This window comes from Chlorocebus sabaeus, chromosome 10 (assembly GCF_047675955.1).
Source record: "Chlorocebus sabaeus isolate Y175 chromosome 10, mChlSab1.0.hap1, whole genome shotgun sequence".
NCBI lineage: Eukaryota > Metazoa > Chordata > Mammalia > Primates > Cercopithecidae > Chlorocebus > Chlorocebus sabaeus.
In genome coordinates, this window is record NC_132913.1 from 83,075,365 (window position 1) to 83,103,189 (window position 27,825).

At 36.2% G+C, this 27,825-nt stretch overlaps 1 protein-coding gene across 1 annotated transcript in view; it reads right to left on the minus strand.

Annotated features, from left to right (window-relative positions):
* The window catches only part of DNAH7 (dynein axonemal heavy chain 7), a 330,767-nt gene that overhangs the window by 89,557 nt on the left and 213,385 nt on the right, over positions 1-27,825 (minus strand). Inside the window, exons 42-47 of the mRNA XM_007965701.3 lie at positions 27,242-27,572; positions 26,142-26,488; positions 24,532-24,712; positions 21,748-21,933; positions 13,654-13,817; positions 2,967-3,121 (exon numbers count right to left, since the gene is read on the minus strand). Coding sequence (XP_007963892.3) covers positions 2,967-3,121; positions 13,654-13,817; positions 21,748-21,933; positions 24,532-24,712; positions 26,142-26,488; positions 27,242-27,572 — 1,364 coding nt within the window. The remainder of the gene's footprint in view (positions 1-2,966; positions 3,122-13,653; positions 13,818-21,747; positions 21,934-24,531; positions 24,713-26,141; positions 26,489-27,241; positions 27,573-27,825) is intronic.

Consider the following 27,825-nt stretch of genomic DNA (forward strand, 5'->3'; position numbering starts at 1 on the left):
ATTTGGGTTGGTTCCAAGTCTTTGCTATTGTGAATAGTGCTGCAATAAACATACGTGTGCATGTGTCTTTATAGCAGCATGATTTATAATCCTCTGGGTATATACCCAGTAAGGGGATGGCTGGGTCATATGGTACTTCTAGTTCAAGATCCTTGAGGAATCGCCACACTGTCTTCCACAATGGTTGAACTAGTTTACAGTCCCACCAATGGTGTAAAAGTGTTCCTATTTCTCCACATCCTCTCCAGCACCTGTTGTTTCCTGACTTTTTAATGATCACCGTTCTAACTGCTGTGAGATGATGGTATCTCATTTACCACTAGATTTCAAACTTTTCTGGCCACAACTCAAAGTAGGAAATACATTTTAAATATTGACTAAGTACATATATATGCATATAAAATTTAAACAAAAAATTTCATGACATAATGCTTACCTTTATACTATGCCTTGCAGCCTACTATGTTCTATTCCTTCCTATTGCATCTTATTAACAAAATATTGGTCATGACCCACTAAATTGGTTATCTCTCCTATGGTTGTGACCCATACTTTGGAAAACACTAAACTGATCATCTCTATGGCCCTTTTGGGTCTAAAATTATGGAATTCTAACATCAAGATTTGTGACTGACATCACAGAAATCTCCAGAATGTCAAGCATATGGAAGATGCTCAATTATCATAATTGTCTTTTACTGTGTCAAGGAAATCATTTGAATATTTAAATTAACCTAAGTAATTTTAATTACTTAATGTTTTGAGTTTTTTTTTTTTTTCTTTCTTTCTTTCTTTTTTTTTTTTTTTGAGACAGGATCTCACTCTGTTGCCCAGGTTGGAGTGCAGTAGTGCTATCATAGCTCACTGCAGCCTTGACCTCTTGGGCTTAAGCTATTATCCCACCTCAGCCTCCTGAGTAGCTGGGACCACAGGCACATAGCACCACGCCCAGCTAATTTTTGTATTTTTTGTAAAGATAGGTCTCACTATGTTGCCCAAGTTAGCCTCAAACTCCTGGGTTCAAGTAATCCTCCCATCTCAGCCTCCTAAAGTGCTGAGACTACAGGCATGAGCTACTGTGTCCAGCCTACTTAAAGTATTTAAGGTGCCAGTTCCTTCAAGACATCTTCCCTGATTCCTCTGAATTTCTACAGTACATCATCTGTGCCTTTCTTAGTATATCATACTAAAATATGATACACATAAATCATACAGTAAATGTTCAACAAAAAACATAAATTGATCAACAGACACTGCCGTTAAGTATCCAACATACGTAATTTATTTCTTCTTCATTCTATATGGTTAAAATATAGATGGGGAAACTGAGTCTCAGGAAGGTCACTGAAGCAAACACTGAGTGACAGAGGCAAGTACTCTGAATCCAAGGCCAGTTCCCTACCCATTAACTACATTGATCCCAGAATTAGTGATAACCACTTTCTAATTTTATTACAGTGATGCACACACACACACACATATATATCTGATCTCACTGTTAAACAGGCAAAATATTTAGTAGTAGAGATCATGTTCCCCTCTTCTATGTAACTCCTATATTACATTCTATATGCTAAGAACACCAAATGAATGAAATACCATGTGTGCATGTGTCTATGTGTCTATTACACAAACACAAAATTTCATAGGTAGACTTAGACTGTCTTCATTTCATACTTATTCTAATAGAGCCTTAAACTATAATTAATATTTTAAAATGAACTCCCTCTTAATATGCACAAATAAGGTGTCCATAAGACTACCTGGAATATTTATTATGATTCTTTTATATTATATTATGTCTAATAACAGGTGAGACTTGCTGCACCATCCCAGAGCTAAATAGATTGTAGTTTCCTAAGTGTTTACCTTTATTTGGTCATATAGTCAAAATTTGATGGGCTACATGAATTTAAAGCTTGACTAATAACCCCAATTGACTCAAATCACAAGTTTTCTGTTTTTTTTTGCTTTGATAAATGTGACATCTGCATGAGGGTTGTATTGAAAAATCTTTGTCATGTTTATAATCTCTCTATTTTAGATGGCAGATAATAACCAAGCACATAAAATTTGTTATCTCCTCTCTGCCACTTCTTTGTTTTGTTTTGAGATGGAGTCTCACTCTGTTGCCCAGGCTGGAGTGCAGTGGCACTCTCTTGGCTCACTGCAACCACCACCTCCCAGGTTCAAGCGATTCTCCTGCCTTAGCTTCCTGAGTAGCTGGGATTGCAGGCATCCGCCAGCATGCCTGGCTAATGTTTGTGTTTTTAGTAAAAACGGGGTTTCACCATGTTGGCCAGGCTGGTCTTGAACTCTTGACCTCAGGTGATCCACCCGCCTCAGCCTCCCAAAGTGCTGGGATTACGTCTCGCCTCTCTGCCACTTCTATAGGGTAAGTTGAGAGAGGAATACATAAATAACTGAACTAGTGTTGTGTTAAAATACTATTGGCATATATCAAGTGGTGCTTTTAAATGCAGAATTGGAGACATAATGAGAACTAAAGGGAAACAACAGACAAAAATTAAAACAGTTAAATTAGGGGAAGCATCACAAATGAATCTTGAGACAAAGAAAATCTCCTAACCTTCTGGGAGGTTTATAATCTTTAAAATTCTCATTTGATTAATTATCATTAAATAATGAAAAATGTTAACCAAGTCGCTGTTTAAGATGAGTCTGGGCCAGGCATGGTGACTAATGCCTTTAATCCCAATGCTTTAGGAGGCCAAGGAAGGCAGTTTGCTTGAGCCCAGGAGTTTGAGACCAGCCTAGGCAACATGGCAAAACCCCATCTCTACAAAAAATACAAAAATTAGCCAGGTGTAGGGGCGTGTGCCTGTACTCTCAGCTACTTGGTAGGCTTAGGTGGGAGGATCGCTTGAAACAATCTATATAGTTTTGGGTTAATTGTTCCCTCCCCAGGCAGTTCTGTAATGTGTCTTAGTTATTCAACTACATACCAGGAGTACCAAACTGGATGCAGTTTTCCAGAGTCCTGACATAGTCTGGTTCACTAAGTTTAATCACATAAAGACTATTGGCTTTTTCCATGTTCTTGATCCATTTATTAGCCTGACCTTGAGGATCTATCATCAGAGGCCACCTTCTTGCATTCCTGAAAAGGAGGAGAAAGATGATGCTGGTCAAGCCATGATTTGTTTTTACACTATTTAATCATGTTCACATCACAGGTCACTTTTTAAAAGTTTGCCCTTTATTGTAATATTTTACTTTTTAACTTATGAGAAACTATGTTCTTAAAACAGAGACATGTAGATTGAGTGGGTTCCCTGAATGGCAACTACAGAAACCATCCTGCAAAGTTAATACAAGTTATTATACTCTTTTTGGAAAATTACAATTTCTAAATGTTAAATTACACTTTTGAAAATATTTGCTGTTCTTGCTAATTATGTCACAGTGACAAGCATCAAGAGGACTGCATTGGAAGTAAGGAAACTCCAGCTCTTCACTGAGTCCTCCCATTAATGAATCATGTGACCTTGGGTAAGTCACTTTGCTTCCTTAGTTTCCACCTGCTATCATTTGTACAATAGGGAAAGAGGTTTGGAATATTATATCTCAAAATCTAGACCATTAAAGAAATAACGGCCTAACAAAAAGGTATAAAGCATAATTTTATATCATCTAAACTTCGTAATATCCAGGGACACTTAAGTGTTAACACAATTGTTGACCCAATCTTGGTTTCAAACACTTGTGTATTTAGTGTCATATATGTAGTTCATTACGTATTTGCTTTACAATAAGAACAAGGGCAATACCCCAGGAGGAACCCAGTTTATTTTCTAGGGTGTAGTGAACAGATGAGTTCATCAGTATCTACCATTATTACCATATGATATCCAACCACATAGCTTTCTACCTTGTGTGAACTGTAATTGGCAATAAAATCACTATTCTTTTTCTTTCTCTTAGAAGTTTCAATCAACACAAGCTATAATCCTGACCAGTTTTCTAAAGATATTGCCATGCCCTTTAAAAGTGAGCACAGCATGGGAAGTATGACATTTCAATGAAATCAAGTGAAAAAAACAAAAAACAAAAGTGAGCAGACCAAATTCATTTAGGGCATTAGAAGAGCAGTAGGAGAAAATAAAAGATGACTGAGGCAAAAAAAATTGAAAAGAAAAAAAGGTAGGGGGTAAAACAGGGTAACATATTAAATTCACTCTCATTATAACATGAAATTGGAACATCAATGGATAACTTGTCCCCCAAAATAAAAGAACATATTTTTATCAGTTATTAGTTAGAGCTTGGTATAAATTAACATGTAGCTTAGGCCGGGCTTGGTAGCTCACGCCTGTAATCCCAGCACTTTGGGAGGCCAAGGCGGGAGGATCACAAGATCAGGAGATCGAGACAATCCTGACCAACATGGTGAAACTCCGTCTCCACTAAAAATACAAGAATTAGCCGGGTGTGGTGGTGCGTGCCTGTAATCCCAGCTACTCAGGAGGCTCAGGCAGGAGAATCGCTTGAACCAGGGAGTCGGAAGTTGCAGTGAGCCGAGATCTCACCACGGCACTCCAGCCTAGCGACAGAGCGAGACTCTGTCTCAAAAAAAAAAGGAGCTTAGATAAACAAGAAAACAGTCTTCTTATCCTCCAATGTGAGCATTATCCTTGTGTCACTCTGGCTGCCATAACAGTGTACCACTGACTGACTGGCTTAAACAACAGAATTGATTTTCTCACAGTTCTGGACCCTGAAAGTCCAAGACTAAGGTTTCAGCAGGTTTGGTTTCTGCAGAGCCTCTCTCCTTGACTTGCAGAGAGTACCTTCTTGCTGTGTCCTATATGACCTTTGCTGCATGCAAGATGTTCTGGTACTGCTCCCTCTTCTTACAAGGACACCAGTACTATTTGATGAGGGCTCCCCCTTATGATCTTATTTAACCTTAGTTACCTCGTTAAGGGACCTATGTTCTGAGCCGGCATGGTGGCTCATGCTTGTAATCCCAGTGCTTTGGGAGGCTGAGGTGGACAGATCACTTAAGCCCAGGAGTTCGAGACCAGCATGGGCAGCATAGCAAAACCCCATCTCTACAAAAAACAGCAATTAGCCCGGCATGGTGGTGTGGACTTCTAGTCCCAGCTACTTGGGAGGCTGAGGTGCGAGGATCACTTGAGTTTGCAGTGAGCCAGGATTGCATCACTGCACTCCAGCCTGAGTGACAGAGTGAGACCATGTCTTAAAAAAAAAAAAAGAAAGGACTTATATCCAAATACAGTCACGTTGGGAGTTATGGCTTCAACGTAAAAATTTGGTGGGGCAGCATAATTCAGTCTACGACATTAATTATGTAAGAAAAGACATCAAAAGAGTAATGTAACATCTTAGATGCAATTAACTAATGAAAAATCACTCTAAAGAGAGTGAGAGAAGGGAAATTAGAAAGAAATAAAGATATAAATATATAAACAGTTTTCATTCTGTCACATTTTAGAAATATATTTTTAAGTTTGGAGGATTATGTGTGAATGTTAAACAGCATTTATGTTTTCCTAAATAAATTGAATTACTCACTCTTGTATCACTTGCACATTTTTTAGCCACAATACCTATGTTCATCCTGTTTATTTGTCCAAAATGCACTTCTCCCCCATCTTTTCCCATTTAAGTCCTACTCATGTCTGAACATCAGCTCAAAAGCTATGTAGTCCACAAAGCCTCTCTCCATCTCTTTTCTCTCTGAACTTCTTTAGCAATTCATCCATGTTATATTTATGGTACTTGCATATAATGATAATATTATATTATGGTAATTCTATAATTCCTTAGCTGCATCATCCAACTAAATTGTTTATTCCTTCAAAGGAAGGGTCCGTGCTCATTCTTTATTCTTTTTTTTCCTAGATCAAATAAAGGTTGCATGTGATAATCCACTGATATAGAAACAGTAAAGTCATGGGGCAAACACCATACAAATTAAATAATTCTAAAACTTGAAATTCTCTAAGACATTATCCCTGCACAGAAAATACTTGTCCAATGAGCAGCATTTCAAAACCAGAGGAAAGGACATCTGATGCTAACCAAGATGGACTAGGCTTTTTACAGCCTATTTCCTTCACTGATTACATCTAAAAATGTTGAACAAAATACAAAAAACAACTACTTACAGATTCTAAAAGGTAAATAACAACAAATGAAGGGGAGGAAAATCCTAACTTGAGGAATTATCAGTAATAGGGTAGTGAGTTTTCTAAGTTTTTTCTTTCTTTCTATTTTCTGGCTTAGTGGGGGAACTGTGCAGCAGGCACAGGTAGCAACAACTCAAAATAGATAACTGAATAAATGACCATATGTGAACCACACAGCATGGGTATAAATCCATGTTTTATTTCATGTTTTGCTTTTTTTTTCTTTATTCTCTTTTGTCTCTACCCCAAGGTTAACCCCACTCACAGAGCTGTATTATCACAACAGAAGAAGCAGTGGTGCAGTTACCCAAAACACTGAGCAAAAACCTGTCTTTCTGGACAGAAGTAAAAAAAGAGATCCCTGTTGTGCACAGAATGTAAGGGAAATCCAAATATTTTTCTCTCTTTTTGCTTACCACTTTGCCCCCAATGTTGGCATGAAATTGTGCAATAGCAAGGGAAGAGAAAACTCTGAAGGAACTTCATCATTTGGCCATTAAAAAAGTATACAAAAAGGTGCCCCTGGGATATGGAAAGTGGGGCAGGGGTGGGAGAAATTTCTGAGGAGAAAAGACCTGAAGCTGTGCATGCATGGAACACATCTAAAGAAGCACATCAGAGGCTTTAAACAATATCATAAATCCTAGTCCACTTAACTCCTCAGTAATGAATGCCGAAGAGTGGATTCAAACAGTATAGTGAAGGCTTACAAATCTGAACTGACATCGCAACATCACCTTAACATCACAGAAAGACAGTTAAGAGACTGCTAAACCAAAAAAATCAATCTTATCCAGAAGATTTTGACAGGACCCAGAGTCTCATATTCAAAATTTCCGGGATGCAATCCAAAATTACTCAACACACAAAGAATAAGGATGTGGTTAATTCTCAAAGAAACAGACAGATTTGAAATTACCAGAAAAAAAACTTTAAAGCAGATATAACCATACTCCATGAGATAAAGGTGAACAGTTTTGAAATAAACGGAGACATTCTCAGAAGCAAAAGAAAACTGAAAAACGATTATGAGAAACAAATGGAAATTTTAGAACTGAAAAACATAGTATCTGAAATGAAAAGTCCCATACTATGGGTTCAATAGCAGAACAGAGATAACAGAAGAGTCAGTGAAGTTGAAGATAGATGAATATATATGGTCCAATTTGATCAACAAAGAGAGACACTATCAGATTGGATGTCCAACTGTTAGCTATCTATAAGATACCCACTTTAAATATAATAATATAGTTATATTAAAAGTAAAATGATGGTAAAAGATATACCATGAAAACACTAATCAAAAGAAAGCTGTACTGGCAATAGTAATGTCAGAAAAAATAGACTTCAGAACAAGAAAACTATCAAGGATAAAGGGGGACATATGCAACAACAAAAGGGTCAATTCATCAAGAAGACATAATAGTGTTTAATGTCTATGCCTCTAACAACAGAGCTCCAAAATAAATAAAGCTAAAACTGATAAGACTGAAGAGAGAACAAGTAGACAGAAAACTAGCAACGATATTGAAGCCATGAACAACAGTATCAAACAAATCAACCTAACCAACTTGCAAAATGCCCTTCACTCAATAATAGTCAGGATATTTTTTTCCGAGTGCACATGGCACATTACAAATATAGACAAGATTTATGCCATAAAACAAACCTTAAAAAAATTTAAACAACTGGAATCATACAATGATAGTCTGAAAATAACAAATAAATTTGAAATTAAAAACAGTACCAAAAAATACCCTAAAAGTCTCTAAGTATTTGGAAATTAAAAAATATATTTCTGAAAAATCCATGAATCAAAGAGGAACTTTCAAAAAAAATTAGAAAATACTTTAAAGGAAATGAAAATTAAAATAAAACAACAAAATCTGTGCTATATAGCTAAAGCAATACTTAATGTGAAACGTATAGCATTAAATCCATGGATTAGAAAGGAAAAATCTAGAATCAACAACCTTCCACCTTAGGAAACCAGAGACATAAAAGCAATTTATGCCTAAAGCAAACAGAAGCAAAGAAATAATAAATATTAGAGAAGAAATCAGTAATACCGAAAACAAAAAAAGAACGGAGAAAAGCAATGCAACTAAAGGCTTGCTCCTACATAGGAGCAACAAAATTTATCAAACTCTAGCCAGATTGACCAAGAAAATAGAAAGAATACACAAATTATCAATATCAGAAGTGATAGATGAGATTATCATTACAGACTCTATAGACATTAAATAAATATTAAGGAAATACTATAAACAACTCTCTGTTCATACATTTAACAGCTTAGATGAAACTGAGCAATTTCTGAAAAGACAGAAACTGCCAAAACTCATTTAGGAAGAAACAGATCACCTGGATAGACCTGTTACTATTTTAAAAATTGAATTTATAGATAAAATCTTTCAACAATATAAAAATTCCAGGCACAGATAATTTCTTTGGTCATTTCTGTAAAACATTTAAGAAAGAAATAATTCTAATTCTACATGATCTTTTCCACAAAATAGGAGAGAAGACGTCCCAATTCCTTTTATAAGGCCAGCATTACTCTGAAACCAAAACCATACAGACATCACAACAAAATAAAACACAGATCAATATCCCTCATGAATGTAAATGCAAAACTCTTCAAATCACATTAGCAAATTGAATCCAAAAATATATAAATAGGAGAATACATTATGACCAAGTAGAGTTTAATCTGGAAAAGCAAGGCTAGTTCAACATTCAAAAATCAATCAGTATAATTTACCATTTTAACAGACTAAACATAAAAAAACTGTAGGATCAACTCAATAGATGCAGAAAAAACATTTCACCAAATTTAACATCCATTAATGCTAAAAACTATCAGCAAACTAGGAACAGAAGGGAGTCTCTTTCACATGATACAAAGGAGGTACAAAAACCTACAGCTAATACCACATGTGATAGTAAAAAACTGATGTTCTCTAAGATTAGGTAAAAGGCAACAGCGTCCGATTTCATCAACCCTGTTCATCATTATGCTGGAAGCCCTTGTCAGTGCAATAAGCTAAGAAAAAGAAATAAAAGGCATACAGATTAGAAAGTAGTAAGTTAAACTGTCACCAATTGCAGACAGCATGATTGTCTACATATAAAATATTCTTTTTTTTTTTTTTTTTTTTTTTTTTTTTTGAGACGGAGTCTCGCTCTGTCGCCCAGGCTGGAGTGCAGTGGCGCAATCTCGGCTCACTGCAAGCTCCGCCTCCCGGGTTCACGCCATTCTCTTGCCTCAGCCTCCCGAGTAGCTGGGACTACAGGCGCCCGCCACTGCGCCCGGCTAATTTTTTGTATTTTTAGTAGAGACGGGGTTTCACCATGGTCTCGATCTCCTGACCTTGTGATCCGCCCGCCTCGGCCTCCCAAAGTGCTGGGATTACAGGCGTGAGCCACCGCGCCCGGCCCATATAAAATATTCTAATAAATCTACATAAAATATCCTAGAACTAATAAATGAGTTTATTAAAGCTATAGGGTAAAAAGTCAATATTCAAAAATAAACTGCTTTCCTAATGAACAGTTGAACACAATCTTTTAAGTACCACACAGAAATAAAAGAAATACTGTGTATAAATCTAACAACAAAACACTGACGAAAGAAATCAAAGAAGATCTAAGTACATAAAGAAATACACTATGTTCATATATTAGAAAACATACTAAGTTGTTAATTATTCTCAAATTGATCTTAGATTCAATTAGTACCAATATAAATCCCAGGAAGATTTTGTGTAGCCATTTAAAAATTGATTCAAACATTTATATTTAGAGGTAACAACTAGACAAAACAATTTTGAAAAAGAAGAACAAATGTGAAAGATATACTACCTGATTTTGAGGCTTAATATGTTTCAATAATCAAAGAAATATGGTATTAAATCAAAATGAACAGGTAAATGGATCAGAGAACTCAGTAACAAACCCACAATGATTTTCAACAAAGATGTAAAGCCAACCTGATTTTAAAAAGGATAATATTTTCAACAAATTGTGCTGGAACAATTGTATTTTCTCTCTCTCTCTTTTTCTCTTTCCTCTCTTCCCTTACTCCCAACCCTCTCTCCTCATATATGTGTGTGTGCAGTTATACACAAACAAATCTTTTGTTGTTCCATATCCAGCTAATAACTATATCAAACTTATTTTCCCCAGACAACAGTCTTAATGTAACAACTTTTTTATTCAAAGACAGGATGTTTGTGACTTCAGCTTATATTCAATTTTAAAGATTTGGGCTTCCATAGAATAACATATTAGATAAGTAAAATTTTAAAGGAGACATTCTTCAGTGTGGATAAAAAACAAAATACTAGTTTAAAAAATACACCAATAATTGTGGAAAGTTGTATGCAACAAACTGATTTAAATAGCTTCACCCTTGGATGAATACAAATTCTGAATTCAAAATGAACAAGCACTATATTTACTTGCTTACTTCTTCTCCATTATTATTTTGTATTTTTTTTTAACAAGAAAATGTTTTTCTCCACATAATCTTTCTCTCTCTTCCTTCTACCATCAAACATTCTTGAATCTACAAAGGCTTTAAAATCAGTGGTTCCCAAATGGAAATTGAATTTTTATAGCACTCAATGTTCCAAGTTTTCACAGTGTGTATTCTTTTGTTACTGTCTAGAGAGGATTGTTATTTGGTGCTTTTGTGGGCTTTTTGAAAACACAGACTTCTAACAGTAAAAATACATGTTCACAGCAGTCACACAGACCACAGATTTTGAATATAAAGCAGCAGTACATTTCAGAGTTTTGATATTTTCTTTTTTACACACACATAAATTCATAAAAACAGACAAGGAAAGGTGTTATTCTTCTCAGTTATTATTGCTACCGAATTAAATCTAATATATCTTTCTCCTATAGAAATGAAAACTTACTTTTTTAAAAAGCAGAGTTATATCAGATACAGGTCTGATCTACTTACCAAGCTGTTAAACAATCTTAATCCTTTACCCGTGAAATGTTCAGATACAATCTAATTGTATTTAATGTTATCACTAACCTTTGAAATTCTAATTAGCCAGGGACCTTTAGATGTCAACAGCCCCAAAAGTTAATTATATTCTAACTTGCCCAAATTTATAGATTCTTCCAGTTTTCCTAAATAATCATCTCCTCACTCAGCTGAGATAATATGTGAAAAGCACTTAGCACAGGATTAGGTCCTCTGTGAGTTCCCAATATTAGATTTTACCATTGTTAAGCAAGACTTTCCAGAGAATGGAAGGGGGTGCTCCACAGGTAAAGAAGATACTTAGCTAATACTTCAAAGTGATCACTTTAAACCTGTTTACTGAAAGGTTTCCGTATAAGATTACCAAAAAATATCTTGAAAAGCCAAGAATGAAAATTGTTAATATTTTCTTCTTAGTATAGTTGCTACCATAACTTTTTGCTATTTCAACATTTTTACAAATGAATAGCAAAGATTTAGGCATTATGACTCATTAACATCATTTTCTATCTCTGTCCCTCCCAAAATGTGAGTGTGTTGTCTTGAAAAATAATCACTGAACAGTTTAGAATCTTATGTGCAGATATATCCATCAACAGTTCTATTTTTTTGAAATATGACTAGACCCAAAAATAAGGGTATGTTTACTTGCTAGAAAACAAGATGCAATTTGGCCTCTGATGGATTTAGTGGTTAGAGATGTCCTGCTAGGCAGAACCATGATATATAAATTGCAAATCAAAATAATGACTACCACTTCAGTAACTACTAACATGTAGGACATGACCAGCTACGTTCATAAGAGCTTGAGAAGAGCCAAAGCTCTTTTCTGAGATAAAAACAATAACAAAAGCAGCAAAAATTTGACTATTTTCATGCTGTAGCTAATTGGTCCAGCTAGGTAAAAGTGAAAGTAAAAGTTAGACTCCCAAAATTTCAGAAATCTCCCACCTGTGTCAATCTAAACCTGTGTCAACGCTAAACATCAGCACAACTGCCTGTATGCCACATGTTAAGTAATTCAACAATGAGCTGCTTTTCTGTACTTGGTAAAAGGCACTTAAAAATCTGCTAAAATCTTTATTTTAGCAGCCAGCTAATGCACATATTTATCATTGGTCTAGATTATCTAATTTCTCCTTTGATTAATTTAGATTATTGGATCAGAGTACCCAGTATTTTAGTTCCCCAAAGTAAAGCTTTGTAATCTTTTCTTTAAATAAACAAAATAAATTTAACTTTAGCTCCTGAAAAAGTTGGTCTCTCTAACTACAGTTTACTTGGTTAAAAAACAAGAACTATGCGATACAACTTTTTCTTTTTGCTTTAGTTATCAGAAAGCTTTGAACTTAATTCAGGGCCCAGCTATAGGAATTAGCTTGTCTCCAATTCTAACAGTAACTACTCCTTAACCTCCCCTAGTGGTCTCATCAGATTTTATCTTGTTTTATATTATAATCATATTGCACATACCTCAAATTCTTGTAGAACATTTAGTAAATGAATGCTAAAGAAATCCATATGTCAGGATAATTTATTGAAAAATAAATGTGTTCACCAGAGTTTTAATTTGTAAACTGATTTTCATAAATACTATATACATAAAATTTAGGAATAACTAGCCTCCACATTTAGTGTTTACTTCTATTTTAAAAGTTCGCATGCCTCAACCATTTTTACGTTAAAAAGTACCATCATATTACTACTTTTTCATAGTAATCTAACAACTAGTCAAAACAGTCATGTAACACAGAGAATTTCCTACTGATAGTAGGAAATATCTGTGCTATTGTTAACATGCTAAAACTCCGAGAAAACTGGCCAAGTGATAAAAGGCTCATGGTAATGTGAACTTGGAAATAACACAAGATTGTCCTCACACTGTGACAGGCTGAAGTCCTTGGTTTCTGGGAGGTGAGACCTGGATGAGAGGGTGAGGTAGACAAGCCTTTAATAGTCTCCCAGCCCAGTCTACACAGGTTTTCTCTACTAACCAGGAAATTACAGGTATAGTGGCTACTATTCCCTATCAGTGTAGGACCCAGAAATACATCTATCTAATTTAAAACAGTCCCACACTAGGGATTAAGAGAATTTGGAACACCCTGCCCAATCAACCACCAATGGCATGCTAATGCACATTTCATTAATCTCCAATAACAAAACCCTGTATTTTATGGAAATGAAAATTTTGGACTTCCCTTACTTAAGGCAGGGTTTTGCTCTATTTGCTAAAAATTAATGTTTAAAAATTAAGTAAAAGTCATCTGGTTGGTTTGTTTACTACAGTGCCTAATATTCAACTATTATAATATTAATAAGAGAAGGAAGTGATTACTCATATTTAATTTTACTAGTTAAGTAATTTTTTTAATACTGTAAAAGTTTGCTACCTAAAATTGTTAGAAGGAACACAGATAAATCTACTGTTTATTTAATAAAGACCATTTATGAGAAAAATATTTTTCTTACATTATGATTATCCCATTATCAATGGAAAATGAGTCAGAAGGTAATCCAGCAATATTCCAAGTTCGAATTGTCACAGCTTCTCCCAGGGTACCCATAAGAGAGCAATCATCTGAGCAGGGGATATCTCTTCCTTTGCACAAAGTTGTCCACTCTTTAGTTTGGTTCTTTAAAATATACACAGAAAGATAAAGAAATGAGACTAGAGGTTATCAAAAGCATGCTTTATAATTCCTCAATTTACACTGTATTCATTGAGTCAACAAACCATTGTGGAAACTACCTCAAAAATGGTTTGTGTTTCTCAGATTCTTATTTCAAATAAAATTCTAATTGAGAAGGTCAGCTATGTACTCAACATATTCAATATTAAGATAAAGTCTAGATTAAGCACTTAAGGCACAATTTTGTATCTGGAAAAAATGATTACCAATTGTTATTATAAAGCTTCATTTTCAAAGCTACTCCTATCAAACTACCAATCACATTTTTCACAGAATTTGTAAACAGTATTCTAAAATTCATATGTAACCAATAAAGAGCCCAAATAGCCAAAGCTATCCTTAGCAGAAAGAACAAAGCCAGAGGCATCACATTATCTGACGTTGAACTATACTACAAGGCTCCAATAACCAAAACAGCATGATACTGGTGCAAAAACATAGACCAATGGAACAGAATAGAGAGCACAGAAATAAAGCTGTACACCTACAAGCATCTGATCTTTGACACAGTCGACAAAAATAAGTAATGGGGAAAGGACCCCCTATTCAATAAATGGTGCTAGGATAACTGGCTAGCCATATGCAGAAGACTGAAATTGGACCCCTTCATTACACCATATACAAAAATCAACTCAAGATGAAATAAAGACTTAAATGTAAAACCTAAAACTATAAAACCTTAGAAGAAAACCTAGGAAATACCATTCTAGACATAGGCCCTGGCAAAGATTTAATGGCAAGGATGCCAAAAACAATTGCAACAAAAACAAAAATTGACAAATAGAACCTAATTAAACTAAAGAGCTTCTTCAGCAAAATAAACTATCAGCAGAGTAAACAGACAAACTACAGAATGGGGAGAAATATTTGCAAACTATGCATCTGACAAAGGTCTATATATCTAGAATCTATAAAGAACTTAAACAAATTAACAAGCAAATAAAACAACCCCATTAAAAAGTAGGCAAAGGACACGAACAGACACTTCTCAACAGAAGACATACATGCAGTCACAAGGATATGAAAAAATGCTCAACATCACTAGTCATTAGAGAAATATAAATCCAAACCACAATGAGATACCATCTCACAGCAATCAGAATGGCTTTTGTTAAAAGTGAAAAAACAACAGATGCTGGCAAGGTCGCAGAGAAACGGGACTGCTTATACACAGCTGGTGGGAATGTAAATTAGTTCAGCCATTGTGCAGAGCAGTGTGGTGATTTCTCAAAGAACCTAGAACTATTATTCAACCCAGCAACCCCACTACTGGGTATACGCCCAAAGAAATATAAATTGTTCTACCATAAAGACACATGCATGCTGTGATGGTTAATACTGAGTGTCAACTTGATTGGATTGAAGGATGCAAAGTATTGATCCTGGGTGTGTCTCTGAGGATGTTGTCAAAGGAGATTAACATTTGAGTCAGTCGGCTGGGAAAGGCAGACCCACCCTTAATCTGGGTAGGCACCATCTAATCCACTGCCAACACAGCCAGGATATAAAGCAGGCAGAAAAACGTGAAAAGGCTAGACTGGCTTAGCCTTTCAGCCTACATCTTTCTCCCATGCTGGATGTTTCCTGCCCTCAAACGTCAGACTCCAAGTTCTTCAGTTTTGGAACTCAGACTGGCTTTCTCCCTCCTCAGCTTGCAGACGGCCTATCGTGGGACCTTGTGATCCTGTGAATTAATACTACTTAATAAACTCCCATTATATATACACACACATATATGTGTGTGTGTGTATATCCTATTAGTTCTGTCCTTTTAGAGAATCCTATTAATTCTGTTCCTCTAGTAGTTAATACCACTTAACAAACTCCTATATATATATATATGTATATCCTATTAGTTCTGTCCCTCTAGAGAATCCTAATAGATATGTGTATGTTCATCGCAGCACTATTCACAATAGCGAAGACATAGAATCAACTCAAATGGTACATATACACCATGGAATACTATGCAGCCATAAAAAGAGTAAGATCATGTCCTCTGCAGCAACATGGACAGAACTAGAGGCCATTAACCTAAGCAAACTAATGCAGGAAAAGAAAACCAAATACTGCATGTTCTCACTTATAAGTGGGAGCTAAATGATGAGAAGGCATGGACACAAAGAAGGGAGCAATAGACACTGGGGCCTACTTGAGGGTGGAGGGTGGGAGAAGGGTGAAGATTGAAAAACTACCTACTAGATACTATACTTATCACCTGGGTGATGACATAATTTGTACACCAAACCCTGGGGACACACAATTTACTTATGTAAAAAACCTGCACATGTACCCCTGAACCTAAAAGTTTAAAAAAAAAAAAAAAAAAGCTTCACTTTACAAAGTAGTTGGGACCACCACATTTTTTCTAAGTATTTTCTTTATGTTACAAATATCTAGCACATATAATATTATAGTAGAAAAGTAAATCCATTTTGAACCAGTAGGAGAGATGGAAAACATTTACTTCTGACTCACATGCCTTGTGAGTGGCTATGGCAAGGCATTTCAGTGCCAGTAAGGATCAGGGCACATACTGCAGTTTGTGAGACTCTACCTGGAGGACAGTCTGTAGGATGCACAGGAACCCAGGAGGGGTACTACAAGCCAAGGTTCGTATTCAGAAAGTCAGAAGTCAACATCCAAGTTGAGTTTATAAATCAAAGATTTCAGAAATGGTGAAAGACATAACTGGAGAGAAAGGAGTTAGGAGAAGGCAAGGGGAAGGTGGGTATGTATGGTACTGGTACCAGCCTCTGGGTTGATGAGGGTGCTGGGTTCTCAAAGGTGGCACTGGCTGAGAGGCCATGCTGGGCATTGCCATCTCCCTCAGGCTCCTGCTGAGTAGGTTGGACCAACATTCCTTGAGGTTTGCACAAGAAAGGGCATCACAGTTTTGGGGGACTTGATGACATTCATGACCTTGATGAGCCTCTTAATATTATGTAGAATTCCCCACAACTGGATCTGTAATGTTCCATCATAATTCAGGTTATGCATCTTTGGCAGAAATATCACAGAAATCATGTGCTCTTCTCATTGCATCCATCAGATGGCACACAATTTCAAATTGTTCATTTACTGATGACACTAATTTTTATCACTTGATTAAAGTGTTGTCTGCCAGGCTTCTGTGTCATAATTATATGAGCTTATGTGTGATTATAGATTCTTCAGATGGTGGGATGCAACGCAAAGACACTCAGATAAATGAAAGGCAGAACTCTGTTAGTTATAGCTCCAAATGAGAGAAGGCTGCACACAGGGCCACACAGGGTGTTGTCAGGAGACAGAGTAGCATCAAGCCAGAGCTGTGGGAGGTAGTTTATATGTGGTAAATGGGATGGAATTAGCTGGGTTTCACAGGTTTCCTGGGGACTGGGTATTTTGAATCATTCTGTGGTTGCAAGGAAGAAGGGGCTGTCCTTGGTATCTGGGGGCCTTTGGAAGCTATCTGTTGTAACCCAGGAGTGTTCGAGCCTAATAAAGAAAATGGCTGGGGTGAGGGCTTAGCAAACTACTTACGAGAAAGAATTCTGAGTTTTTAACTATTATTTAAAATGGTTAAGACAGCATTTGTGAAATATTATATTATAACCTCCCCACTGTTAAATTGCTCTTTTTCCCTATTCCTTTTGCAGGTAATAAGCATTCTGTAGGGAGATATTTTGTAACCATGAAAATGCCCTGTTTTTGTCAAACATTCAATTTTTTCATTATTAATTTATGTCAGCATAGATTCATCTTTTTCATATTTTATCCAATGAGTTATAATATATTCCTGCCACTATTTATTGTGATGCTGAAATTGTTCAAGTTTGGACAGTGGGAACACTCTTAAGCTAAATTCTGTGTCCTTTTGACATAGCCCCATCCTTCTCTGGGTACTTCCTTACTCAAAAAAGACATTTCAGTTTTATCTTATAGTGAAGTCCAAGATAGCCACAGATAATCTTCCTCCTTTAAGCTCAGCTGACTAGCAACCATAATTCCATCTGAAAAGTCCCTTTGCCATGTAACGTGGCATAGTTACAGGTATAACACTTGGAGGTGAAGATCATAGGGGCCCAAATTCTCCCTATCATAAGTACTTAATAAATATCGCCTGGCTATTTGATTTGGTTGTTGATACAAGGAACAGATGGTAAAGCTATGTAAGGAGGAGGGACAGATAGCATTTCCAGTTTGAGTTGTATACACAGTTGCTTCTGGCATGTTTTATTTTTTATTTGTTTATTTATTTTAATTTTATTTTGAGATGGAATCTCACACTGTCACCCAGGCTGGAGTGCAGTGGCAAGATTTTGGCTCACTGCAACCTCTGCCTCCTGGGCTCAAGCAATCCTCCCACCTCAGTCTCCAAGTAGGACTGGGACTACAGGCACACACCACCATGCCCGGATAATTTCTTACATTTTTTTGTAGAGACAAGGTTGTACTATGTTCCCTAGGCTGGTCTCAAACTCCTGAGCTCAAGCAATCTGCCCACCTCAGCCTCCCAAAGTGCTGGGATTACAGGTGTAAGCCACCTCACCCAGCACTACTGGCATGTTTTGTTCTATTTGTTTTCAGGCTGTAGGTTGGCCTACAGACATTTTGGAGAGGTCTGCAAGCTTTCTTGGATCTAGCTTGATGCTGGAGTAGGCATGCTAGCCTGTGACACAGGGAAGTAGTAGAGAAAATAGAAGCAATATTTTCTGCAGAATGCTCTGTTTAGAGTTGACAGGTATAGTATGTTACCACAGACGAACTCTGGATTAGCAATTTAAGAGGCCTAATTACATGTTTATAAGGGTGTAATATCAGAGAACAACCAAAATGAGCATGGAGGACTCTGAACAAGCATCTCAAAATTCAAGCCAAAGGCCTTGGCTGGTAAGCAGGTGATGAGCTAGATGGTAGATTTGCTTGCATAAGGTCATGATAAAAAAATAAGGGAGATAGAGAGATGTTAGAAGTGGAAAACTGGCCATTAAGAGTGTCATCTTGGTGAAAATACCCAACACCATTAAAATAGTTTCAACTTTGGTTATTGGCAGATAAAGTTCAATTAGAAGGTTCAATAAGGTCATGAAAAAAAAGGGGGGGAGATAGAGAGATGGTAGAAGTGGAAAACTGGCCATTAAGAGTGTCATCTTGGTGAAAATACCCAACACCATTAAAATAGTTTCAACTTTGGTTATTGGCAGATAAAGTTCAATTAGAAGGTTCAAATTAATTCAAATCCAGGGCTTGTATGTTCTTAACAGCACTGTAGGATTCTGTTTTGGGAATTGGCACAGGCATTGTAATTGAGTGCTGTGGGCCCAGTTACCCTGGAAGAATTGGAGTTCCCTATGTTTTATTTATGAAAAGTGCCAGGAACTCTATAAAAGAGTTGATAAATAATTGATGACTACTCATATTCAAGTTTGGAGGGGAAATGCAGATATTTATTGAGGGCCCTTGATATCCAGAGACTTGAAACCCTTTGATGTCAGAAAAGGACCAAATTTTGTAGGCCTCTTAGTTTGGGTTCCCTGAAGCAGACTGTGGGATGAAGATTCCTATGAGGTGACATGCTGAGGAAAGGATGCAGGAGGAAGCATGACAAGGAGTAGAAGCCAATAAAGGACCAGCCTAAGTTCTGCAGTGGGTGGCCTCATTAGATGCCACAGGGAACCTCCATAGTGTAAGCTATTCCTTGGAGCTGTCCCAACCAGAGGGAAGGAAGAGAGACTCCCATGCTCCCTTCAATTATTCATTAAGGGCTGCTCAAGAGGCAATTACAATCCCAGGCACTTCTTGCTCTCCAAACATTGGGTAAAGTGGGTTCTAGGAACCCAAGGGAAGGCTGACAGAAAGAGCCACAGGTGCTAGTTGTTGAATGTGAAAGCACACAGAAGCCAGGAAGGGCTCTGGCCAGAGTCCTGATGTTCGCCATCCAACCCTTACACTGAGAACTGAATGAGACAGTTTTGATGGGAAGTAAACTGCTCGCTGTTTTGACCTGAGAGAAACAGATAAAAGAGTGAAGATGACAAAATGGGACTCAGAGACTTAATCCACAGGAATTCCTTCCTGTGATGTGAGAGTGACATGAGAGAATTGTTAAGGAAAGTAAAAACTTAGGTTGATCTAGTGAAGCAAGGAAGGAATAAAATTGCCTTCAATCCTTCACAGAGATGAGGTGGCATGGGATGAAGTGACTACTTGAATCAAGGGTTCAGACAGTGAATGAGTTCACAGAAGGTACTCTGAGCTTTGGCATGTCTTGTATCTAAGTTGAATGTGGCTTTGTGTCTGTCAGTAAATTTCCAAAGTCTCAGTTCAGGTGCTTAAGACACCCTTGAAACATTTGTGTGGTGGTCTGACTAGCAGCCCCCCATTCTGATAGTAGCCAGGTGATGATGGCAAAGTCAGAAGATGCAGTCCCTTAGAGTGAGTCTGTCAGAGAAGGCCTGGTCGGGAGGATGATACATCTAGCTCTCCACGCACTGGGTAAAGCGGATTCTGCTAGTGTACGAGGTAGTGCTAATACACTTTCTGCTGAGCTCTGGAATGCTAGACAGGAGCCAGTGCAGTCACCGAGGGGTGTGCTCTTAACCAGCAGGGAAGGGTAGGGGTGGCTGAAGCCACTCCTTTTATTGTTCAAAATGTCAATGTAGGAGAGTAGGAAGAGTGCTAAATTAGGATGCAGGTAACCACCGAGTGCTAAAGACAGAAGCACCCACTAGGTGAGGGTTTTAAACATTTAGTTAAAAACACCACCACCAATTAAAGTATAACAGTGGCACCAAGAGTCAACCCTCCTCAGGAGACAGTGCTGAAATTAAATGAGGCTCAACTGAGACCATGTGCAAGCCAATGCCCAGTGAAATTATAAAGCCCTACACAAAGGAGGCTTAATATGTACTGTTTCTCGTTTGACACCAAAAACTATTGCCAAATGTTCTGAATTCCTCTCTTCTTTTATTCTCATTATCATCCCTCCCATTTTTTCTTTTAGTTATCTTAATTTTTCTAAATCTCTCTGCCCACTTTGATAGGGCCATGACCCCGGTTGGATTCCAGTTCCATTTTTTCTAAAAAGAGCTGAAGAGTATGCTGGGTCTCTCATTCAGTAAAAACTAAAAAGTGGGAGAGAAAAGCAGGAAGAATAATTAGGATTAACTCCTAGGGTTAGGTGTTGGGCCAGGGAGAAGAAAGAGGCAGAATCAGTCAGAGAGGTGGGAAGCAAGGCAGGGAACGTGGTGTTTGTTTTCTAAGGAACAAAGCCACTTATCATTAGGGTTTTAGGCAGGCTCACCTTTTCCTCCCCTCAAGTTTCATTCTCTGAAAAGATTTTGAAATGGCTTGTTATTGAGACTGATAGGAAACAGCTGATGAAGTACACGCACTCACACACACACACACACACATACACACAAACACACACACACACACACACACAGAGAGAGAGAGAGAGAGAGAGAGAGAGAGAGAGAGAGAGAGAGAGAGTCCTGATACCTTTTTACAGCAGTTGCTTAGGAACTGAGATTTTATCAGTATAGGGTATCATTTTCCCATTACTTTAAAAAAAAATTTTTTTTTGTTTTTAATCAGGCAGCCCCAAACTAGAATAGGTTCAGAGACTCCCCATTTTCACATTACATTTTAAAGTAGATATTTTTGTTTTTAAAACAATTAGATTTTTGAAGAGTGTATTACATGGCGCCTTTTGGCTAACCAGCTAATTTATACAATAACTAAAATACACAAGTAGAAATCATGTAAAAATATCTTCCTCACTATTCTTACCAAAAAACTGAAACCAAAGTAAAACAAAACCTCGAAAGGTAATACTGGCTGTGATGGGCAGAGGGTCAGGAAGAGATGGAGCAGCGTCCCTTACCTGTCTATAGGTGGATGTGAAGGCTCCGAGGTAAGCAACCACTCCTGAGGAAATGAGGATATCCCCGGTCAAGTTGATGTACAGCTGCCCTAGCTCCAGAGCTGTGTGGCTCCATCGAGTTTTCTCACCTCCAAGGCCTCCAATCAACTGTTCAGCTCGTTCTAATTTTTTGCTGCACAGGTCAACCTCAAAAATAAAAGTGAGCTTTTATCAGTATTTACAAGTACAATAAGTTTAAAATTCTGCAAGATTTTACCCTCAGAATTATTATTATTATTATATTAATTAATTAATTAATTATTATTTTTGAGACAGAGTCTTGCTCTGTGGCCCAGGCTGGAGTGCAGTGGCGCAATCTCAGCTCACTGCAAGCTCTGTCTCCCAGGTTCACGTCATTCTCCTGTCTCAGCCTCCCAAGTAGCTGGGACTACAGGTGCCTGCCACCACATCCGGCTAAGTTTTTTGTATTTTTAGTAGAGACAGGTTTTCACTGCGTTAGCCAGGATGGTCTCGATCTCCTGACCTCGTGATCCACCCGCCTTGGCCTCCCAAAGTGCTGGCATTACAGGAGTGAGCCACCACGCCCAGCGTAAATTATTATTTTTAATTAGACTTCTGCCTAGGATTTCCTATATCACTATGATATAGTAAAGTCCATGCTATTTTAGAATTTGTAAATATAAAGCGTCTAATTCATGAAATTAATAATGAATGAATATTTATCACATAATGTAAAGAACAGCTCTATTTAAGGAAATGACATACAGTACAGGACACTGAAAGTTAATTAATAAAGGACATTCTTCTGCAAATATAGATGTTTTCCATTTTAAATATCTGGATGCATTTTATTTTAAATAGTCTACAAAAGTTTTCCCCTCATTTAACTGATGGTTGATTTTATCATGGTCTTAAAGGTTAAATATTTAAAAGTTTTAATAATTTATGATTATTTACAAAGGACAATTTTCAGGTTGTTAAACTGTGTCACTCAGGCACTTGTAATTCAGCTTAAATTAGGACATCAATCAATAGCTGAGAGCCTATTTGGTGCATAAGACTGTCAACCAATACGATTATATGTAATTAAGCAATGTGATAAAAAAGAGATAATTACAAAGGTGCAAACTTGGTGAAAAGTTATTTCAGTTCACACAATAGCAGTATTCCAGCAGAATATGTGAATTATTTTTATTAAATTTTTAAGTGCCTTAACATCATTATTCTTGGAAGAAGATGAGATTACATGAAGCTTATCATGATGTTAAAAAATAATTTACATGAAAAGAGAAATTTAACAATCAACAAAAGCAAAGACATTTAGGTTATTTTGGAATAAGAATTTGGCTTACGCTTTTTACTAATGTTATTAACATTTATATTAAGTCAATGATTTTAGATTAAAAGATACATGAGTCTGTATCAGTTTATCTACAGATAGGTTTGAAAAAAGCAAAGCAAATGGTATGTAATTGTAGTATGTGTGATACTTCCTAAATTTAATTTTTTTCCTTTTCCCTCTTTAAATGTCTTTTGTCTTTCTAGTTTCTTTCCTCACCTGTTCTTCTTTCAACAATGTTTATGATAAACTGAATCAGGTCTTAGACTATGACAAAGTTGCCATCAGAAACTACTAAGTAAAAATATTTTAGCTAAAATTTTACCTCCAAAAGCACATTTTTAATACACATAAATGCATATATTCATTTCATATTACCGTAAGTTTCTAACATTTTATTATAAAAAATAAATAAAAATTTCAAACATATAGGAGAATTGGAAAATGTTTAAAGAGGGCAACTGCATAACCATTTATTGATTATATTATTTAAACTAAAATTGATCATTCAAAAATCATGCCATAATAGGTTACACTTCTAAAGATTAGCATAATGTCTTACATTTGTGCAAATATAGAACACAGGATAGATACTATAGAAAGACAAAGTCTGGTGTTCTGAAAAGAGTACAGCTATTAAAGTCAGGCTGCCTGAGTTCAGGTCTTAGACTTAATGCTCAGAAGCTGGGTCGACAATGGACAAGTTGCTTGATCTTTCTGTTCTGTACTTTCTTCAAAATGGTACACAATGATTACTTCCCTCAAGAGGTTATTGTGAGAATAAATGGTATGATATGTAATGTTCTTGGAACAACAGGTCCTTGTACATAATAAGCATTCAATAAATGTTGACCGTTATAAAATATTATGACCTTTTTCTGAACTGTAATCAGACTTCAGCAGTTAATTTTTCCAAATGGTATCACTAATTAAGTGAGACTAATATTTTTAGTCTTGAAAACATTTTTAGTAGATACTGTACGGTTCTGAGTATTGAGTTCTAATTTCTGCTCTGCCATACAACTTAAATCACTTAATATTTTGGTTCTCAACTTCCTTACTTGCAAAGTGAAAAATGATTAAATAATCTAGCTCAATATTCTAGTAATCTAAGCTAGAGAGACTGGCATATATATATATTTTTTGGAAAAGCCCAGAGAATAAATATTTTAGTTTTCGTGAGCCAAGCAGCAGAATTGAGGATATTTATGTATTACATGGGTACTTATACGGCCACTAATATGTAATTATTTTAAAATGTCAAAACTATTATTAGCTCTTGGGCCATACAAAAACAGGCGATGGGCAGATGTGGCCTGCGGGCCATAGTTTGCCAATCCCTGACCAGGAGAGAAACAGGACTGGTGTGTTACATGCTAGTATGAACATCATTCTTAGTTACGATAATTGAGAATTTGTCCATCTTCTTCTGTATCAGCACATACCTGGTTTTCCAGGTCAGCCTTCTTTTGTTTATTTAATTCAAGTGTGTCTTGAAGCCTGGCCAGCTTGTCCTGAACTTCCTTAAGGGCTGCCTGCTTCTTTCTAAGACCATCCATGGCAATTTTAAGCTCCCCTTCAGCTGCAGCCAGTTTTATCTTTTTGGGAGCTACTATTTTTGCCACTCTGCAAAAAGTAAAATTGAAAAATTAAATATTCATTTAATATTCCAGTACACTTTCTACCACTGAATTTACTTTTCTAATATCCTTACTGTGACTCAAAACACTTCTTTATGCAAAAATCTAAACTGATTTCTATATTCCATGTTTTATCTAAGAATCATCCAAACTTGATCCTGGACATAAGAAATGTCCATTAAAATGGACATCAAATATACATAGTGTTTTAAAATAATACTTTTACTCAAAAAAAACATTTTGCCAGTATGAATTTTGATAACTTTCTGAAAGAAGAGTAGGATATTCAAGTAGAGTATTACCATGTTAGTAGAAGCCTAATTGCAATGATAAAGGTTAGTTTTGATGAGGAAAAAGTGAGGTATCTTTTATCTTTGTCATTTTACTTAAAAAAATCCTCAAATCCTAGAATACATCCTCAACCAAAAACGGTTATCCTATAAATATGTATGTGGTAATAAAATGAATTATATAGGAAAAAGGATGGATCTAAATTCTCTCCCTAGTATCTGGAAAATGGAGTCAGTCATGTTATCTAACAAACATTAAATGAATCATTAACTAATATATCATGGTCTGAAACATATATAGCACTACTATATATGTAGAATGATTAAAATTGGATATGAGTTTGAAAAACATCCTGTGACAGTTGTTTTTTTGAAAAAACAATAATTACTCTGCTTTGTGTATGATATAACCGGTTCTCATATAATCACCAAAAAAGACTCCTTATTTCACAATAATACATATTATGCCAGCAGTTTTTAAAGTGTGGTCCAAAGATCCCTGGAGATCTTGACGACACTTGCCCCTTTAGGGAGCTCATAAGGTCTTCCCTTGTCCAACTAAACCTCTATGTGACGGTGGATTTTCTTTAATTGTAATCAAAACAACATATTGCAACAGAAGGAGCGAAGAAGCAGATTTTGGTGTCTGGCTGTCTTACATTAGACCACACATTAAAGAGACTTGTAAAGGTATAATAAAATATCACTCTTATCATTGTTTTTTTTTCTATTTTTTAAAGAAAAACATATGAATTTATAAAAAATAAAAATAAGTCACTTATATTAACACATAACATTTTTATTGTTTTTCAAAATGAATTAACAAACACTTTAAAAAATTTTCCATTTTAATTTCTAAAATGGTAAATAAACAAAAATCTTTTTGGGGTCTTCAATACTTTTTAAGAGTATAAAGGTTCCTGAGTCCAAAAAGTTTAAGAACCACTGTATTATACTATTTGTTGGCATAATCTTGCTTCCAGTAAATATGCAAACACAAAGCAGATTCAGACAGGATTTTCCAAGAGCCTCTCTCACTTACATAACTTTTAACTTTCATATTGTCTAACTGACCAAAAGTGAAGATAAAACATACTACCCGGGTTTCTTTGTATCAGCACTTACTTATCATATGAATCCATTGCTATGACCCACTTGCACAGACCTTCGGCCGCTGTAGAAGCATTTCTGATTTTTTCTGGTACAAAATCTGGATTTGGAATATAATTTTTTCTTATGATATTCATGTAAGCTGGAGGAATATTGTCCTTGTCATATTCATGAAGTGACTGTAGAAACCTCATGTCACCAAGAAGTCTCTTAGCTGGGCCCCAGAAATCCTCAATTTTTTTCCCTGAACCTGCTGGGTCAGGGATTTTGTCAGCTTTGATTCCTTTCAAGATGCATATAGCTTCCATAACAAGCTTGACACCAGCAGGAGGACTCTTCATGGATTTTACCACTGTAATATCCTTGAAATAACAACATGTTAATTATTTTAAAAGACATGTTTGTTTATATAGTAATTGTAATTGGTTCCTATTTTCAAACTAAGCATACAGAAACTCACTGTGTTCACTGGGTAGAAACGGTGACAGTAATAGAACTGCACTGACACTCTTCTCCCGAGTCCCACCTAAAAGTTTAGCCAAAATTCTCTGCACTATTTATTTTAAAAATCAACCTTCATCTTTCTAAATTAAAATATTCCCATTTCACATCTTAACTTTTAATACACTTCATGAAATCTAAGACACTGCTATTGCAAAACAAAGTATTATAAAACACATTATTTTACGTATCCCTCCCAAAAAATTACTGACAAAATTAACACAATACTTTATCACATGCTCTATAAGATGCATCCCAATGACAAGAGTGTCTAAATATGAAAAAGGTACCCCTTAGAACCAAAATATAATCTCAAATCTTATGCCTTTGTTAATTACTGTAGTGCAAAGATGTATGAAGTTCTTGAAACAACTGTTGCTTTACGGTAAGTTATAACATCTAGCAGCTTTCTTCCATTTCAAAGGTGTTTTTGCATGCACATGCATTTCTTTTTCAGGTCAATTAGGGAATTCTTTTGCCAATTTCAAAACGATTTCAGCTTCATTAAATTTGCAGGCTAATTTGGAGAGACAAACTAGACTAGAACACAATGCTAATTTCTTTCTTGGGCTGTGATGACATGTATCCTACAAAGTGTATGGCGAAGCTCTTACCTGTGCAGTAAGAGTATCAAGGGCAGCCAACGCTGACTCTAATATTGGCAAGGCACCTGCCAGGTCAGCATCACACTCATCTTTGATGGCTTTGGAAGCCATAGCTTGTTCGTTTGCTATTGTTTCATCAGCTTTCACTATTTTTTCAGTTTTGGCAACTTCTACAGACTCTTTCTCAATCATTATCATCATTTCATCAACCTCTTTGCTAGCAACTTTTAATTGAGGTTGTAGTGCCTCCAACTCCACCTGCATTGTGGCTACTTGAGATGAAGCAGAATTCAGTTTCTCCAAACCTACTTCATATCTCTTTTTCATTTTCATTACTTCACTGAAAGGAAATAGATAAAACAAAGTTAATCATGAGGCTCTGCATCCTACATTAAGGAAAAACCTAAGTGTTTTTGAGCTTGCTAGGCTTTTTCAAGACATAACTATAGGAGTGGTCTAAAAGATTTTCATATATATGACAATCTGTCAAAACATGAAACCTAGAACATTGGATTTGTGCACGATTAAGAGCAGACAGCATGTTTTATTCATTTTTGTGTTTTCAGTACCTATACGTTATCAAGGCATACAAC